Source organism: Gobius niger (genome assembly GCF_951799975.1).
Source record: "Gobius niger genome assembly, chromosome: 17".
NCBI lineage: Eukaryota > Metazoa > Chordata > Actinopteri > Gobiiformes > Gobiidae > Gobius > Gobius niger.
The window spans coordinates 24,295,521-24,311,906 of record NC_136868.1 but is presented as its reverse complement, the minus strand read 5'-3'; the positions used below and the strand labels follow the sequence as shown (position 1 = coordinate 24,311,906).

The following is a 16,386-nucleotide window of genomic DNA, read 5'->3' as shown; positions in this document are numbered from 1 at the left end:
TATTGTCAATCAATCAATCAATCAATCAATCAATCAATCAATCAATCAATCAATCAATCAATCAATCAATCAATCAATCAATCAATCAATCAATCAACCAACCAACCAACCAACCAACCAACCAACCAACCAACCAACCAACCAACCAACCAACCAACCAACCAACCAATCAATCAATCAATCAATCAATCAATCAATCAATCAATCAATCAATCAATCAATCAATCAATCAATCAATCAATCAATCAAGGTTTATTTCTATAGCACTTTACAACTGCACTTGGCAGACCAAAGTGCTTTTCAGAAACAGAATAGAATAACATCAACAGTAAATGACGTAAAATGCTACTACTAATTACTAAGTATTTTAAAAAATTGCACTTTGATTAAACTTCCTATTATTCCATAAGCTTTCCGAAAACCGCCATTAGAACTTTAAACAGTTCTAACAAAAAGACATGCACAACTAAAACACCAATCAAATTAAGTCATCAAAAAAGTGTATTAATTCGGGCAATGCCTATAAGTCAACATGTCAGCTGAGAACATCAAAGTAAATGTATTAGCTAAAAAGCTAAATCCATCCACTGACAGGTAAGGACATAAAACAGAGGAGGGAACCACATACAATATATTCGCATAGGGACCACAGGTTGAAATACAATGGATACAATGGCACTGACAGAAAAGTCACACGGCAAAGAAAGAAGATGCTAAGGCTACCTTTGAAATTGATAGGACAAAGAATAGGCAAATTAGAAAAGCACTTAATGTTTAAGTCAGAAATGTAACTGCTGTAGCTCTGAAGCCATCCATTTAACATAATGCACAATCTACATGTTATTCAACCAGACGCAATCATGTACTTTCAGTTTAAAAAAATAATTGTCTGGGCGCCAAATGTTGGATTGTAATCTTGCAGTTTGTTGACAGTATTATCAAGAACATATGAGCTTTGCCGAGCAGAAACGCCATATGCCTCGCTGCAGTCTTCTTCTCCTGTTTGTTAGCTGTCTCCCGCACAGTATGCATTTCTCCTCTGGCTTCCTGTTTGCCTAGTGGCCTGTCTGACTGTTCAGCTGACAGCTCTCACTGCATTCTAAGCAACACCCACAGCATGGTCGTCATCACAAATAATGACTCAGATCTAGCAATGAGCTTGATTTATAATATTCTCTTAGAGAATTATCATAGTGTTCCGAAACATGCACCCATGATTATATTTTACAATGCATTTAACTCCAGCGTAAATCCCGGTTTATGTTGAATGCATACATTCTTATTGCACGCGATTGATTATCAGCGCCTGTTCGGAGTGCTGACATTTTCGTTTATTGGATGGAGCACTTCACACACTGAGTGATAGCAGATGATGGGAAGCTGCAAAGAGGAGAGAGCACTAGACTCCCAGAAACGCAAAGTGACAGCACAATTCCCAACATCTTGCTGTCAACACAAAAAATAATCTAACAATACAATGAAATAGATGATGTCAGAATGTGTAAGCATACATTTTTATACTGTGTTTGTACCTATGAGCAAAACAATAGTAACCTGTGATGTATGGAGTCCATGAAGGATCCAAAGTGTCATGGAGTGTCCAAAAAATATAATGTAAATAAAACAAGCTTTGTTATAAGATGTGTAAAATTGGAATAGAGTACAACAGTGTAAGTTAACTTAAAGGCACACTGTGTAATATTTTGGACTATACTGTTGTCATCAGTACAAACCCTGCTCCTAATGACCAGCTCAACACAGAAAATGCTATTAGTACAGTGGGTTATCAAAGAATGGATTTGGATGAGAACCTAACCCTTTCAAAGCTGAAATTTTACTGACTTTAGTCACATCTCCATGGAGACGAGCTGGAGACGCACCCACTCCTGGTAAAGTTACAGTCATGAGCTGATTTTCAACTTTAAAAAAAAATAAACTTAATTCCCTCTCAAAAGTACTGGTCATCACGACTTGCATTAATATCTGTTTGTGAATTCATTCAATTAGGAATGTTTTTTTTTACATTTGGCCAGCTGGCTGCTTCCTCATACCTGTGTCAGCTGCTCCAGTCTGTGTTTGGCCCCCTTCAGGACAGAGTCAGAGTTGCGGACAGTCATCTCCGGGTTCTCCCTCTGGGCTTTTACGCTGCTGCCAACCACTCGACCTGCGTAGCTGCACAAAGACACAACAAGACACATATAGTTCAGTACTCGGTGTCCCAGATAGGCGCGTAGTGCTCTCCTGCCCTACTTTACCCACAGCTACTACACGGAGTAATAACCTTACAAAATCACTCTACATATCAAGATGCCGTTTCAATTAACCTTCTTAAGGAACATGATTATCCAATAAAAGAATGTGCATGGGTCATCTTTTAGCTTGAAGACATTCTTTTAACAAAAAAAGTTGTTCAATGGAGCCTGTATTTCCTCCCTTGGGTGTTCAGGCTTCTGTGAATTGGTGGCTTTAAATTTGCCAAAAGAGAATCATGGTGAGAGTTTACAGAACTGGTTTTGCAATGGAAGTAATGACCGTGATGACATGTTTTGACACAAGGTCTGTGAAAACACACGGCATGCAAATAAAGTGCAAGGGTGGATCTTTAATAAGACGGGCATGGACAAAAAAAAAAAAAAACACTGCGTCATTTTGAACAACTTTCCAAACCAAACCAGTAAGCTCAACAGTCATCGCTGCAACTGACGTACCGCCCTGTCCCCACCCTGTTCTACAACGACCAACAAAAACAAGTCTACTGCAGCAGCATGTAGACTGGGGGAGAAGACTGTGGGAGTCAGTGATGCGTGGTGGATGCGAACCAAACCACCAAAAACCTACTTTAGTGATGCCAAGTGATGATGCAGCAAAGCGCGAGGGCTGGAGCCATGACAGTCTGCAGTGAGATCCCGGCAGTAACTCTCTGATGTAAAAGTCGAGCAATAAATCCTGTCTAATGCGCGTTTTGTTCCCGCTCAGATTAACTCTTAATGCAGGGGGGAAAGTAATAAAAGTTAGTAAAGGTTTATAAAATATTCATCAAATATTCTAGCCTGAGGATGAGGTTCTGTCGGCTCTACACTTACATCATGTTCCAGTGTCTCTGAAAAATGTGTGTCTCTGTTTACCAATGGACGGAGAGGCTCATTTCATATTAAATAGAATTATACATTGTACATGTTTGTGTCTGGATAAAAATAATAATTTGTTAAACAGCGGACTTTGCTTGTAGTTCATTTGTGGGTGTGGTTTATCATGCATGTTCCCAAATCATAACAAAAAGAAAGAGTGATCTTTAAGGAGGGAAAGCTCAAGCTGAATTGAAAGTTATCTTATCAAAAAGTAATCCAAATCCTAGGTTTATTTGATGGTGAGAGATTTCCGTAAATGTGCCAGTATTATTGTCTTTTTTAAAATGTCTAATCCTTTTCATTTCACTTTTTTTTAATGGACCAAGAGTCCAGAATAAAATGTTGTTGAATTGAATTAGCTATGGAGGTAGTTTTCAAGCGTTGTCCTGGGCGAGGTTTTATAGCAACAGCAATTAGAAAAGTTCATACTTGAATGTTTGTACTGAGTTTGAGCCAAGGCTGTGTCAAAATACATCTCCATGGAAACTAGGATTGCAGTAAAAAGACTGTAAAGTATGGATGAGTGTAGAAAATTGAAAATGAGTGGAGTAAAATTTCCCAAAAGACAAAAATAAAATGAGAAAAGTGAGGTTGTCTGCCCTGGATTTTCACAGCTCGGTTTGCGATGTGGATTGTCGTTTGCCTAGCGGTCCTGTCGGTTGGCGATATCAAAGATCTTTACTTATTTGGCCTCTTGCTAAGATAAGATAAGATAAGATAAGATAAGATACGATAAGATAAGATAAGATAAGATAAGATAAGATAAGATAAGATAAGATAAGATAAGATAAACCTTCATTGATCTCACAAAGGAGAAATTCACTTGTTACAGTCGGCGTTCAAGAAGATTTAATAAGAGATTTAATAAGAAGAGTTAATAAAGTGCAGCTGATACAGAGATTATTGCACATGTTATTTTACAGTCTTATTGTACAGTCTGACAGCAGTGGGGATGAAGGCTTTGCGGTAGCGCTCCGTCCTGCACTGAGGGTGTCTCAGTCTGCCACTGAAAGAGCTGCTCAGCTCCTCTACAGTCCCGTGCAGTGGGTGGGAGGTGTTGTCCATGATGGAGGTGAGCTTGGCTAACACCCTCCTGTCCCTCACCTCCTCCACAGAGTCCAGTGGGCAGCCCAGGACGGAGCTGGCCCTCCAGACCAGCTTGTTTAGTCTGTTCTTGTCCCGCTCTGTGCTGCTCGGGGCCCAGCACACGGCAGCGTAGTGGAGAGCAGAGGCCACCACAGAGTCATAAAAGGTCCTGAGCAGAGGCCTGCTCACTCCGAACGACCTCAGTCTCCTCAGAAGGTGGAGGCGACTTTGGCCCTTCTTGTACAGGGAGTTGGTGTTGTGGGACCAGTCCAGTTTATTGTTGAGGTGAACACCCAGGTACTTGAAACTGTCCACCTCCTCAATGTCCTCCCCAACAGGGTAACAGGGTACCTGCTTATTGGATTAGACGCTGTCCTGGATAATCGGAAATTTGGAAAGACAGCCGATTGCGATTTGACCCCGCTGCTGTCCGTTGAAATTAACAAGCACTTTGGAGCAGGGAGTGACTGAGTGGTGGAATGACACCGGAAAGTAAAGCACAACAAAGATGGACTGTTGTATTCAACCTGGCAGCTCACTGTGGAGACGGACAATAGGTGGACTATATTTGGGGAGGAAAAGGGATGAACTGTGATGGAACCTCTTATCTCTCCCTTGCAGTCAACACTTTCCTTTCAAGACCAAGCCACAGGGCTAAACCAGATACGGACTGAGCTCTCTGGGTCATATTTTGCATAACACTGACTTTCAGGATTGTAAACAACTGCACCCCCCCCCCCCCCCCCCCCCCCCCCCCCCCTAACCACGCCCCCGTCGTTCTGCGTCTGCCTCAGCACGTTTCCTCAGCCCCATCCGCCAGTCAATGGCCGGTCGTCCTTCCTGTCCCTAAGAAAAAAATCCAACACCTGCCCTGGTGTGCTGTGTATTTCCCATGTCTTGATATTTTTATGTATGTGCTTTGCTTTAACTTAACCTGTTTGTAATTTCGCATATCTTCTTTTGTATGGCGCATTGAGTTGCCTTGTGTACAAAATGCACGGTAAATAAAGTTGCCTTGCCTTGCCATTTCCTTATTGGACACCGACAGGAAGTGACATAGCAGAAGGTGAACATTTTAAAACTGTTGCCGTGCAGGGAAATGGGTCAAACTGCTATGGAACTTTACCTTTACATACAGACAGCATCTCGTCATAGAAGGGGGCGTGGCCTCGCCAAGGGGCGAAAATAGAATCTTTTGGGAAACATCATTTTTCACTCTTTTTAGCCATTTTTTGGTGGAATATGAACTTATTTATCACATACAAATAAAGTCCAGTGTAAATCAGGTCCATATGGATGTTTATTCACAGCAGATTGTTCAGTAGAGGCAAAAAAACAGCAGTTATAGCTAGCGCTATCTAGCGTTAGCATTAGCACGATGCTAACATGTAGCATTCTCCGTTGTTTATGTATTTATGGGCTGTTGAACCACTTTGCTCCTCCTCATGTCTTTATATCTTTATTTAGTAGAAAACTATATTCATAATTCAGCGTTTGTTAAAATAGTTTTTGAATAATTAGAGAAAGTTTAGATTTTTCTCCCCCTTAACTTTTTTCAAACATGGTCAAATCTGTATCTATCTTGTCACTTTCCGTCAGCAGCTTAATAATTCAATTAAAGGGGCTGGATGCAAGTTGGCCATTTTATACTCACTACTGCCACCTCAGGCCATATGTGTAACTGCACCTTCTATATTAAGCTCGTGCATGACGGCAATTCGGGCCGAAGTAACACCTTTCTGAGTGACAGTGCAGGATTTTAGAGGCAGTTGTGGCAGGTCTGGGCTCATTCTACACATTAGGACATGGCTGGAACATGTAGGGGGAGGAAAATACTTAATTTTAACATTTTTAAACTCCCTATAGTCCCTTTAAAAATAACTTTTCTGCCCAACATTTCTTTAATATTCTTAAAATGGCTGCTTCACTGAAATACAATGATAATTATGCAACTGATGAGCTTGCATGAGCTTATGTTATCCATCTCAATAAGTCATATTTTCAAAAACATTAAAGCCTGCCTTATGCACTTTAAAGCATAAAATTCAGCCTGGAAATCCTCCTGTCAGCCCACAGCACTTGTTCTCTCTAATCACCCGCTATGTAGTGCACTCCCTCTGCCCCTTTGCACGCAAACCCATCTCCACCGCAGCAGCAGAACCAGCCGCCTCAGTCTCAACACATCCTTCACCGCATCTCTACCTGTGCAAACTGAAGCGCCAAAGATTTTGCTATTCATGAGCAAACAAACAAAAACAGAATGCCACTATTACAAATCAACATTTTGGAACATGAGTTTTAGTAGAATACAGGAAGGCACAGATAGAGAGAGGGGAGAATAATAAAAACAAAAATTTGCTCAATTAAAAACCACAGTCTGAGCCTCAGGGGGAAATCCCTGGATTCCTTCGACTCCAGCGCAGATTTCAAGGATCAGTGACAGCGGTAAGAAAAACACTGCCGTCACAGATCTGGCAACACATCACACTCGCATAGTCTGGCAAACGGGCTGCTTTCTTTGCCATCATTACGGTTGGGAATTTTCTCCGAGAGACAATAACCCAATTGTAGCTTTCGGTAACTCCTCAAAGACGCCAACTTCCACCACACGACAATGTTGACGGTTACATCTGACTAAGACACATTTTGACGGTTTCAGATTGCAATACATTTATTAGTGTAGTTAATCATAGAACTGATGGAAAATTTATGAGAGCAGTCATGAGAGAAGATTATAGCAATTATGGTTGCATTTTGTTGTTTTAAGAGTTATGAGTAACAGGGTGACAGAGGGGGTAAGGACACATAAAAGCATCGTAGCTCGCAATGCTCGACGAAATGTGAAAATAAGATTTACTTTGTAGACCTTATTTAATATTGATTGATTGATTAAGATTAAGGTGTGCCGTATCTATTCTGATGAGGAAATTTGTTTTCAACTAATGAGTGGCGAGACCATTTTCACTACATTTTTGGATCATTTTTTTATAGTCAACCTTATAATCAATGCTTGAATCAGCAGAACCGTAAAATGGAACACTGATCTTTTAGGTTAATTACACTAAAACATGGCCAAAATGAAAACAGTTCTTATCATAAGCCTAAATTAACATTTTTATTAGGGTCACCGCTGGGGTCCAGAAGCTTGAAAAAGATCAGCACTGTTTTAATTTATTTATAGTCTTAGTCTTTGGATGAAAATGTCACTTGTAATAGAGATTTAGTGAAATGATTTAGTCTAGTTTTTAGATGACTAAAACTAAAAGGTATTAAGTTGGCATATTTAAACACAAAACATTCATGGACTTTCTCCTTCACGGGCTGTATGCTTTTAGTTCCTGCTTTCTTTTTTCAGTTTTTATTAGTAAATGGAAATATCTGGAGGTTTAGTCCCAGTTTTAGTCAACATTTACTTTTTTTCTTTTCTTTTTTAAACAATAACTGATCCCAAGCTCCATACTGCTACTGCTAATCATAACACAAGAAGAAGCTTTATCAGGTCATGTCTGTTTGAGCTTGTGTCACTGTATTGGAAGGAACATAGAAGCAGACTGGCAGCCAGGATTTAGTGAATAAACAATGCACCGAATTGTACAGCAAGACTAGACTAGAAAAGCAATATAATACTGAAACATTGGAGTGACAACTAGGCTATTACTCACCCACCTATTAAATAAGCTTTAGCTAAAATAAATAAGATATTAAAGAATAATCAGCATGAATGAGTCATAATCATGCCATATCCAGACAGATATTGCTGGCAGCATGGATTAATAATTAGTCAAACAGCATTGTCACCACCGTTGTTTTATTCCTCTATAATCCTGTTGTGCGAGAGCAGAATGTGCTCGTCATATGTGCTATTGGAACCCTTACACTAAATGCAGAGTGTTGTATTGTGGACACATACATCTGCATAAGAATGAGATCTCGCCGAGCGTGGGTGAAATTCAAACGGCATACTTCTCTTCGTGCAGTTGGTCGAACAAAACAACATCTAAATAACTTTTTTCCACCTTAGTCAACAAACGCAACACTTGGAGGCTTTTAGAATTTGCAAACCAGCAGAGTGAGACTAATAAGCACACAAGGGCAATGACAAATTGAAAGTAGAAGTGGCCATTGGGAGTCAGATGTGAAAATGAAATACTGGAGAATATTTCTAATTTGCAGCTGGTTTTGCTGTATGTCTTTCTTTCAATAGTTTACACCAGATGCCATTCCTGCCTAGTGTATAAGCTACCCCTCAATAGATTCAAGCTTATTGGTTAGTGAACGTGGCTACATAGACATAAATAAGCATATATGGCCAAATATGTCTCAGTGGTTAGGGCATCTGTTGTTCAATGGTTCAAATCCTGGCTCTGACAGGTGCACATTATTGTCCTGGGGCCAGGCGCCTCATCCACTCTGAAGTTGCCAATGAATGAATGTGGTGTGAGAGTCAGTGATTTGTGGAGGTGGTGGTGGTGGTGATGGCTATTCTTCCATCGATCTACCCCAGGGCAGCTTTGGCTAGTATGGAGCTAACCAACCACAAGAGAACAATGCATAAGATTGTAAAGCAACGACTGGAAATACGAATAATGTACGATGTAGATGCACTCTGTCACTGCATCGAACAGATCAGTTTGTGGATGTAACTTTCTCCAACTAAACTTAAACAAAACTGAGATCATTGTGTTTTGGCCCACAGACACAAAGAGATGTGTTTTCAGTCACCTTGAGTCTCTCTCTCTAAACCAAAAAATCAGGTTAGAAATCTAGGAGTAATCATGGTCTCAGGCCTGAGCTTAAACAGCCACATCAAAGCAATAACATCAGCAGCTTAAACCATCTGAAAAACACAGGAATGGTGTCAAAACCAGACCTATCCATGCACTTGTCTCCAGCAGGTTAGACCACTATAACGGCTGCTCACTTGAGACAGCTGCAGAACATCCAAAACGTCCTGACACGGAGCAGGAAATACGACCATATTAGTCCAGTGCTCTGGTCTCTGCACTGGCTTCCTGTCACTCAGAGCATAGAATTTAAAACAGCTCTGCCTGTGTACAAGTCTTTTCATCTTAGCACCGAAGTACATCTCTGACATGTTAGAGCCGTATGAACCATTTAAGGCCTTGAGAACTTCCCAGAGTCAATAATAAACACGGTGAGGCAACGTTGGAGAGTGCTTATCTCATTCGCAAACACCCTTCCTCCACATATCCAAAAGTATTCTGTGTTTGAGTTTTATCAAAATGCTTTACACATCCGTTTTCACTTCAAGGATTTTTGAGGTCACCCTAAATCATTTCTGTTGAGTTGCCTGTCAAATCTTCTCATCTGAGCTATAAATCACAATGTGCCAAGTCGGTGCATGGAAGGCCTTAACCTGTGCATCCATCCCAGTGTGTACGAGCTGTCAGCCCCGCAGAGGAGCTATGGGTCAGGTGACAGCGCGCGGTATCATCAAAGCAACAACATGACACTCGAAAAGGTGCGACTGCGAGCGGCGGGCTTCTAAAGACGGAAAACGATCGTGGAGGTAAATCAGACTTGTTGCCGCGGTCGTCCTTGGTTACGGACGGATAATGTGATTTTTGTCTCGTCGCCCGCAGCAAGCGTCGAAGGCATCTGTTACCGATTCACACCTTTACACAGTCACGGTGAATGCAATGACTCTACATAGATAGCAATCAGATCTGAGGGGCGCTTGTAATTATGAGAGTCACAACCTCAATCGTAAAGGGAGCTCCATTTCTGTCAGCTTATCTGCGCTGCTCAGCAGACTAGACCCGGGGCAACCACACTGGCTCCTGACACGCCGCGGTTTAGGTTTACATATTGTTCCCTCCACTTAGACAATATGAACACAGAAGAAAAGTTGAAGATGTCTTGTAATCATATTTGTCACATTGGAAATTGGGTTCTTTCTTTCTTTCTATTTTTAAAGCTTTGTTATAAAATAGAAGTGTGTCTGACCACTATATGCAGCAGCTTCATTTCCCCTTTAGACTAACATAATTATTTTAAGTATAATCAAATCATGTTAGGTTGTCAAAGTGAAGAAAATATTCCAGCCATGGATTTCACAGCATTTGGGGAATAGTTTATTATTGTGTGCAGCCAGACATCATTAGATCATCATCATCATCATCATCAGTATGTTTGGTTGGTGAGCTTATGTGAGAAATGGTAAGGTGCTGCTCTCTACTGGAGGACGCCTGCAATTGCAAAACTCAGAGGGAAGATGGGACAGAAGTTCTGAAGATTTCGATTGTGGGACTTGATTTTTAGCTCTATATTAAAGGAGCCTGACATTTTTTTTATTTTTGTAGGGTAAAATTATTTTTGCCCTATAAAAGTATGTTGAAAAGGTAATGAATTGTGAAAAAATTATCCTGATACATAAAGTTTGTTGATGTTTGTATAGTCAAACCAAATAGTCAATATGTGACTAAAAGGGGATTACCTTTTCCATCAAATAATGACTCCGACTGTGTAAATACCAATTTTGTCACATTTTGACTAAAAGAGGTTGAAAATCAGGTATAGTCCATTTAATAACATAAAAATCTAAATATCATCTATAACAGAGCACAGTGCAGTCTATGTCAAACTTGGTGGTTATAAAATATCTTAAAGACTAAACTAAATGTACTCCTTTCAGCACATGGAAAGAAACTGAGGCGAGCTACTGTATATTGGTGGGTCTTTGTGTGTGCTGTTATTTAGGGATACTGATCATCTTTTAAGACAGTTTCCTCATTGCTTTCCCATTGGTTTTGCGAAACTATTTCTCACTCATTCTGTTCTCCGGTCCCATTATGTACCAACTTGTGATCTATCGCTTAAAGAGTGCGCTAAACTATCTCTTCATCGCGGTGTTTTTACGGCCTCGTCCTCTTTTGTCCCGCGCGCTCGGGCATTACGAAGTGAAGTGGGTCAGAGGGCGGTGGTTCAGACAGGAGGGTGGACGAACTGGGCGAGGGAAGATGTAAAGAGGTCAGAGAGGCACACACTGGCTACGCTCCAGCTCTGCGCAAAACGAATTCCGAATGCACTACATCCAACAGGGAAACGTTTTGACGCCTGGATGGTCTACAGATTAAGGAAGCTTTCAGACATTTTTATAATTTTAGTATATAATAGTTTTTTTCAGTCTGATGCAAAAATAATAAATGATGGGGCCTGTTGCATGTTGCTAATGAACCTTCTCCATCTCTTTTACTTTCACTTTGATGGACAGATCAGCTCATGATTGTAACTACTTGTGCAGACCGACAGGTATGACATCTCTTCTCGGCGTCAGTTTGTGTTTGGGTGCAGGAAAGTTTCTGTTTGCCCATTTGCTTGTTGCCACTTAAAGCTGCCAGTGAAATCACCATAATAAAGACGTTGGAAATGAACCCTCTAACCTTCAGAACCCTGCCCCCAGTCCTCCATGCGCTGGGATTCACACAGCGCGCACACACAATCTCATTCCATTGCCATTGCGTAACAAACTTTTGTCCGAAAACCTTCGACTGGATTTGTTTTATGTATCTTACCTTTCAACAACATCTTGGCCACTCCAGCAAGTGTGCTGCTCCACCTCCATCTCACTTTCACAGAGCATCTCTGGGAGCTCCGAAAAGAACCATTGGTAGCGCTGAATGGAGCTCTCAAACTCCCTGAAGGAAGGGAGAAAGGAATGGAAGAATAATAAGGAACAGCTAATAGCACTGATTCACTAATATTACAGTTTTACTAAAGGTGCATGGAAAACACTTTATTTTGCACTATCCTTAATAAATTGTTCCTGTCAAATTTAATACAATGTAATGTGCGCTGTGACAATGTGTAATAACTCGTACCTTTGGGTTACATACAGATGGAAAAATATGTATTTGTAATTTTGTTAAGTTATGTAGTTATGTAGTACATACACATTATTCCATTGTGTATGTACTACATAGGTACAGGTTATTACTCAAGCAGATTAGATTGTACTAAATTTAGTTTGGTACAACGTATCAAGGTGCAAAAAAAAAGTGCAAGTTTGGGAGATATTACTTGATGATTTATGCAAGAATTTATTTCAGTGGTTGAGCAAAATTCCCTATAGAGCTTGCCCTGCAGACGTACAGTTGTAATTGAAAGTTTACGTACCCTGTTAGAATTTTTGATTTTTTTGACTATTTTTCAGAGAACATGAAAGATAATACAATGTGTTTGTTATTTTTAAATCATAATGAAAAAAGAAAGCACCAAAAATGTTTCACCATAAATGGCTCCACACAACCACTAACTATGAATGAAAAAAAAAAAGTTTGTGTTATCCTCCATATTCTTTGAAAAATGGTCAAAAAAATCGTGAAAGATTCTGCCAGGGTATGTAAACTTTCAAGCACAACAGTACATTATGATATAAAAGAAACGTTATAGGCAAAATCCTGCATGTTACCGATTGAAATGCATTTGTCAAACAACATAGTGCCATGGAACAACTCTGTTAAAGCTGCACCGCCTAAATTATCCCGTTTTCAAACCATGAAAGTCAGAGGGAGTTGAGTAAAATCTCTTGAGCTGCTGCCCAAACTCATTTCTAGCTCTCACTGACCTGCTCACCCATTACAATTGAACTGAGCGGACCGGACCGGTATACGATATTGACACTAATCATTTTATAAAAGCTGCATTTACAACATTTATTTCACCTACTAAGAGAATAAATGTATTACACGGGCCGCAACTACTGTGGAACTGATGTCAACCTCTCACACACTACAGGTACATCATAATTGTCTCAGCCTTCTGCATTTTAAACTCTGTATTGGTTTACAATTATACCTACAGGGTTATGCCTCGTGGTATGATTCTCAGTAACTGTTATAGTGACAAGCATTTAGAGCTGAGGCTCCACTTAGACCCGACACCGGCATGAAATGTATTCTCAGTGACGGGGACACAGATGGCTGCTTTTATTGCCAAGGATAAAACATGTTGAAAAACAGTCTACCTGCTTTTCTTGCATCAAATCCAGTGTGCATACCTACAGACTACATGAAATGTGCATCGACGTAAATATGTTAGTAAGGCCAATGTTACAAGCTGGCTATTTGGGATCTGTAGAAGATAATAAAAACCTGGAGCGCAAAAGAAGATAAAACAAACCTGGAGAGTTTCTTCAGACTGCGACTTTTGTCCCCTTTAGAGCCTTTGAGAGGAAGTGACCTGTCAGGACAAAGTCAAACAAACGCTGAGTTCAAGTCATTGACCTGCTGAGGAGACCTATTAATATTTTATGGCAACCATAACAATTTGCACTGCATTTTGAAGCATGGCTGAGAGGGCGTATTGGAATAGCTGCATGTTATTCTTAGCAGTAATGCACACACCTGCGGCTGAGCGGCTGAGGACGATAATGTGTGCTGTCAAGTGGAGAGAGGAGTAAGGAAGATGTTTCTGAGGTTTCTGGTTTCACCGGGGTCACAGGGGTTGCTGTGTGGACATCTGAGCGACTTGTTCTTGTCACTACTGGGGCAGCTGCATGCGGACCACACACCTTTTCTACCTGAGAAACAAGACAAAGGAGATCCAGTACTTATCTAGCTCAAAATCATTAGGCCACATAGGCTGTAGCATTGTTTTGATACGTTTCTGCTCTGTCACAAGATTTATTTCCATCTGGTGTTGCGTTCATATTTCACCAAGATGTTGTATAAATGATGGAATATTTGGACCACTGTGCAAAGCCTTTTCCAGCAAACACAGGTGTTGAGGTCTGGATTTTGTGTCAGCCAACCCTCGTGTCTCAAGCAGGTTTCTGAAAAAAAGTCTTTCATAATTTGAGTGCAACAAATCCAAGCGAATGGCGATATCATCATAGCTAGATTTACCTGGTCAATCAGAGTATTCAGGGAGTCTGCTGACCTCACTCTTTGGCCACATAATGTTGCTGGACATAGACCTGGCAATTCAGTGTATATCCTATAATAGTTTTGAGCATGTTCTGACCAAGCAAAAATCAGAAATCTATCATAATAATACATCACCAAGGCATTGCAATGTAAACCATGCACATTCTGCTCTTTGTTATTCACTTCTAAAGTAAATAGTAATATAATGCCATAGTTGGCCGTGAACTGCAAAAGGTTTCTCATTATCATTTGAGATCGCGTTTAACCATTGTGTGTGATGAATAAGACAAGAGCAAATAAAATCAATGAAGTGGCGTTTCCTTATGAAGCACAATTAGCAGTGTGCATTTGTTTACCTCTTAGGAATCTACTCCACTAAGTCCACACAGTGTCCTCCTAAAATTGGAGCCCTTCTGTGTTTCTTCCTCCAGTAGTGTGTGCCTGCGTCTATGTGTTTGTGTGCTATCTGTTTGTTCAGAGATTAGCCACAGAAAGTTTCTCATCACTCCGAACCAAGCTGCATTCTGGGTATTGGTTGTCCCGCCAACCACCGCCTTTGTCTGGCAGCAGATCTGTATTCAGGCTCACATACACACTCATGCGGACTAAATAGACTGAATGGGAAACCCAGGATTCTCTGAAAAATCGGGCTGGTCCTTCAGGGAATATAAAATTTGAGTGAGACCTGAGTGTCATGCCAAGTGTGGCCATTAGAATCCTATGTTGCCACTGGGGGGAAAAACAGCATTTTGATTTTTTTTTTAATTACTTTATTTAAAATAATGTAGTAGTTTATTGTCCCTGTCATATAAATAACAATGAAATTAGAGCTGTAGTTCCCAAAGATGGGTCCAGGTCCCCTGGGGGGATCTTAGAGGCACTGTAGAGGGGCCCTGAAGCTTGATTAAACAAAAACACAGAGAGGGGGAAAAAAATATTGAGATGACCGTTTGTTGTATTTATTTATTACTTTAAATCAGTGTGTAGTCTATAATATTTGTTCTTGTAAATGTAGTACATCAAAAGTACTTGAAAAAAAAAAGTGAAAAGATATTAAATACTGTTTTGAATAAAGTGAATTACTATTATTGGGAGGCATTTCTGTTATTCAAATTAAACTGTGAAACTTATAAAGACTCATCACATGCAAAGTGAGATATGCCTTTATTTGATATAATTTAGATTATTATGGCTCAGCTTGTAAAAACCCCAAATTAAAAATCTCATAATATTACAATGTTTTGAAAATGGACTGTAAGCCATAAATGGAGATAAGTATTTATGTTTATCTCAGGTTCAGGAGCAGGACCACACCTCCCTACGCCCCTTCCGGCCACCGGCCTATTTAAGCCCCCCATATGCTAACCTCGTCCTCTCGTTCATGGTTTCCGGCCCCATCCTCCCTCCCTTTTACTAATGTTCTTCTTTTCCTTCAGGTATGGGGACGCGAGCCCGGGAGCCTACCTCACCCGAAGCCCCAGAACGTCATTTATCACGTGTTTATCAATAAACGTTTGTGTACAGCGTATCTGAGCTAGTGGTCCTTATGAGTGAATCATCAAAATTATAACAAACAAAGGCTTGACATACATGTGTCAATTTGCATGTAATGAGTCTATATTATATATTAGTTTTACATTTTAAGTTGAATTACAGAAATAAATGAACTTTTGAACGATATTCTTTTCACCTGGGGCAAAAACTACCACTGCATCTGTGTGCACCGCCCTCTTGTTTCTATATATACAGTAAGATACCTGTTTCTTGGTCAACAAAAATATAAAATAGAAAGTTGTAATAGGCCAAACTTTTTCATAGGTTCTTATTGTTACTTGTTACTTCAGTACATAAGTTATTCATGGAGGAGTTTGCGTTATTCCCCAACAGTGAATAATATAGTACTGGTGTATTGTAAGTGAGTGTGCTTACCGTCGCTGTAATGTGTGGTCCATGTAACTGTGCGTGCAGTATGGCGTCATTCACTTGGTTTCGAACTGCTAACAGGGCCAGTTCCATGCTGTTCTGGTTACTGCTGGTTGCCAGTGTTGATGCTAACCGCTGGAGTAACACCACCAGACTGTTCCAGGGCCCACCGAGTTCTGACACACCAACCTACAGAAGAACAAACAAAACTTGAGACACATACATGAAATACATGAACGGAAAAGCATGAGCAGCAAGACACATATGTTGACCAAACCCCAAAGTTTCACAAAACACATGTGTTTCCAAAGACATCACGCATAGTTCCGGCCACCATTTTGAATACCGAAGAAGAATTATGC

At 40.3% G+C, this 16,386-nt stretch overlaps 1 protein-coding gene across 1 annotated transcript in view; it reads right to left on the bottom strand.

The window, feature by feature from the left end:
• Positions 1-16,386, bottom strand: part of LOC306977320 (glypican-5-like) — a 45,222-nt gene that overhangs the window by 23,208 nt on the left and 5,628 nt on the right. Inside the window, exons 4-8 of the mRNA XM_079575603.1 lie at positions 16,031-16,213; positions 13,580-13,755; positions 13,356-13,415; positions 11,750-11,872; positions 2,052-2,172 (exon numbers count right to left, since the gene is read on the bottom strand). Of these exons, the coding sequence (XP_079431729.1) occupies positions 2,052-2,172; positions 11,750-11,872; positions 13,356-13,415; positions 13,580-13,755; positions 16,031-16,213 (663 nt within the window). The remainder of the gene's footprint in view (positions 1-2,051; positions 2,173-11,749; positions 11,873-13,355; positions 13,416-13,579; positions 13,756-16,030; positions 16,214-16,386) is intronic.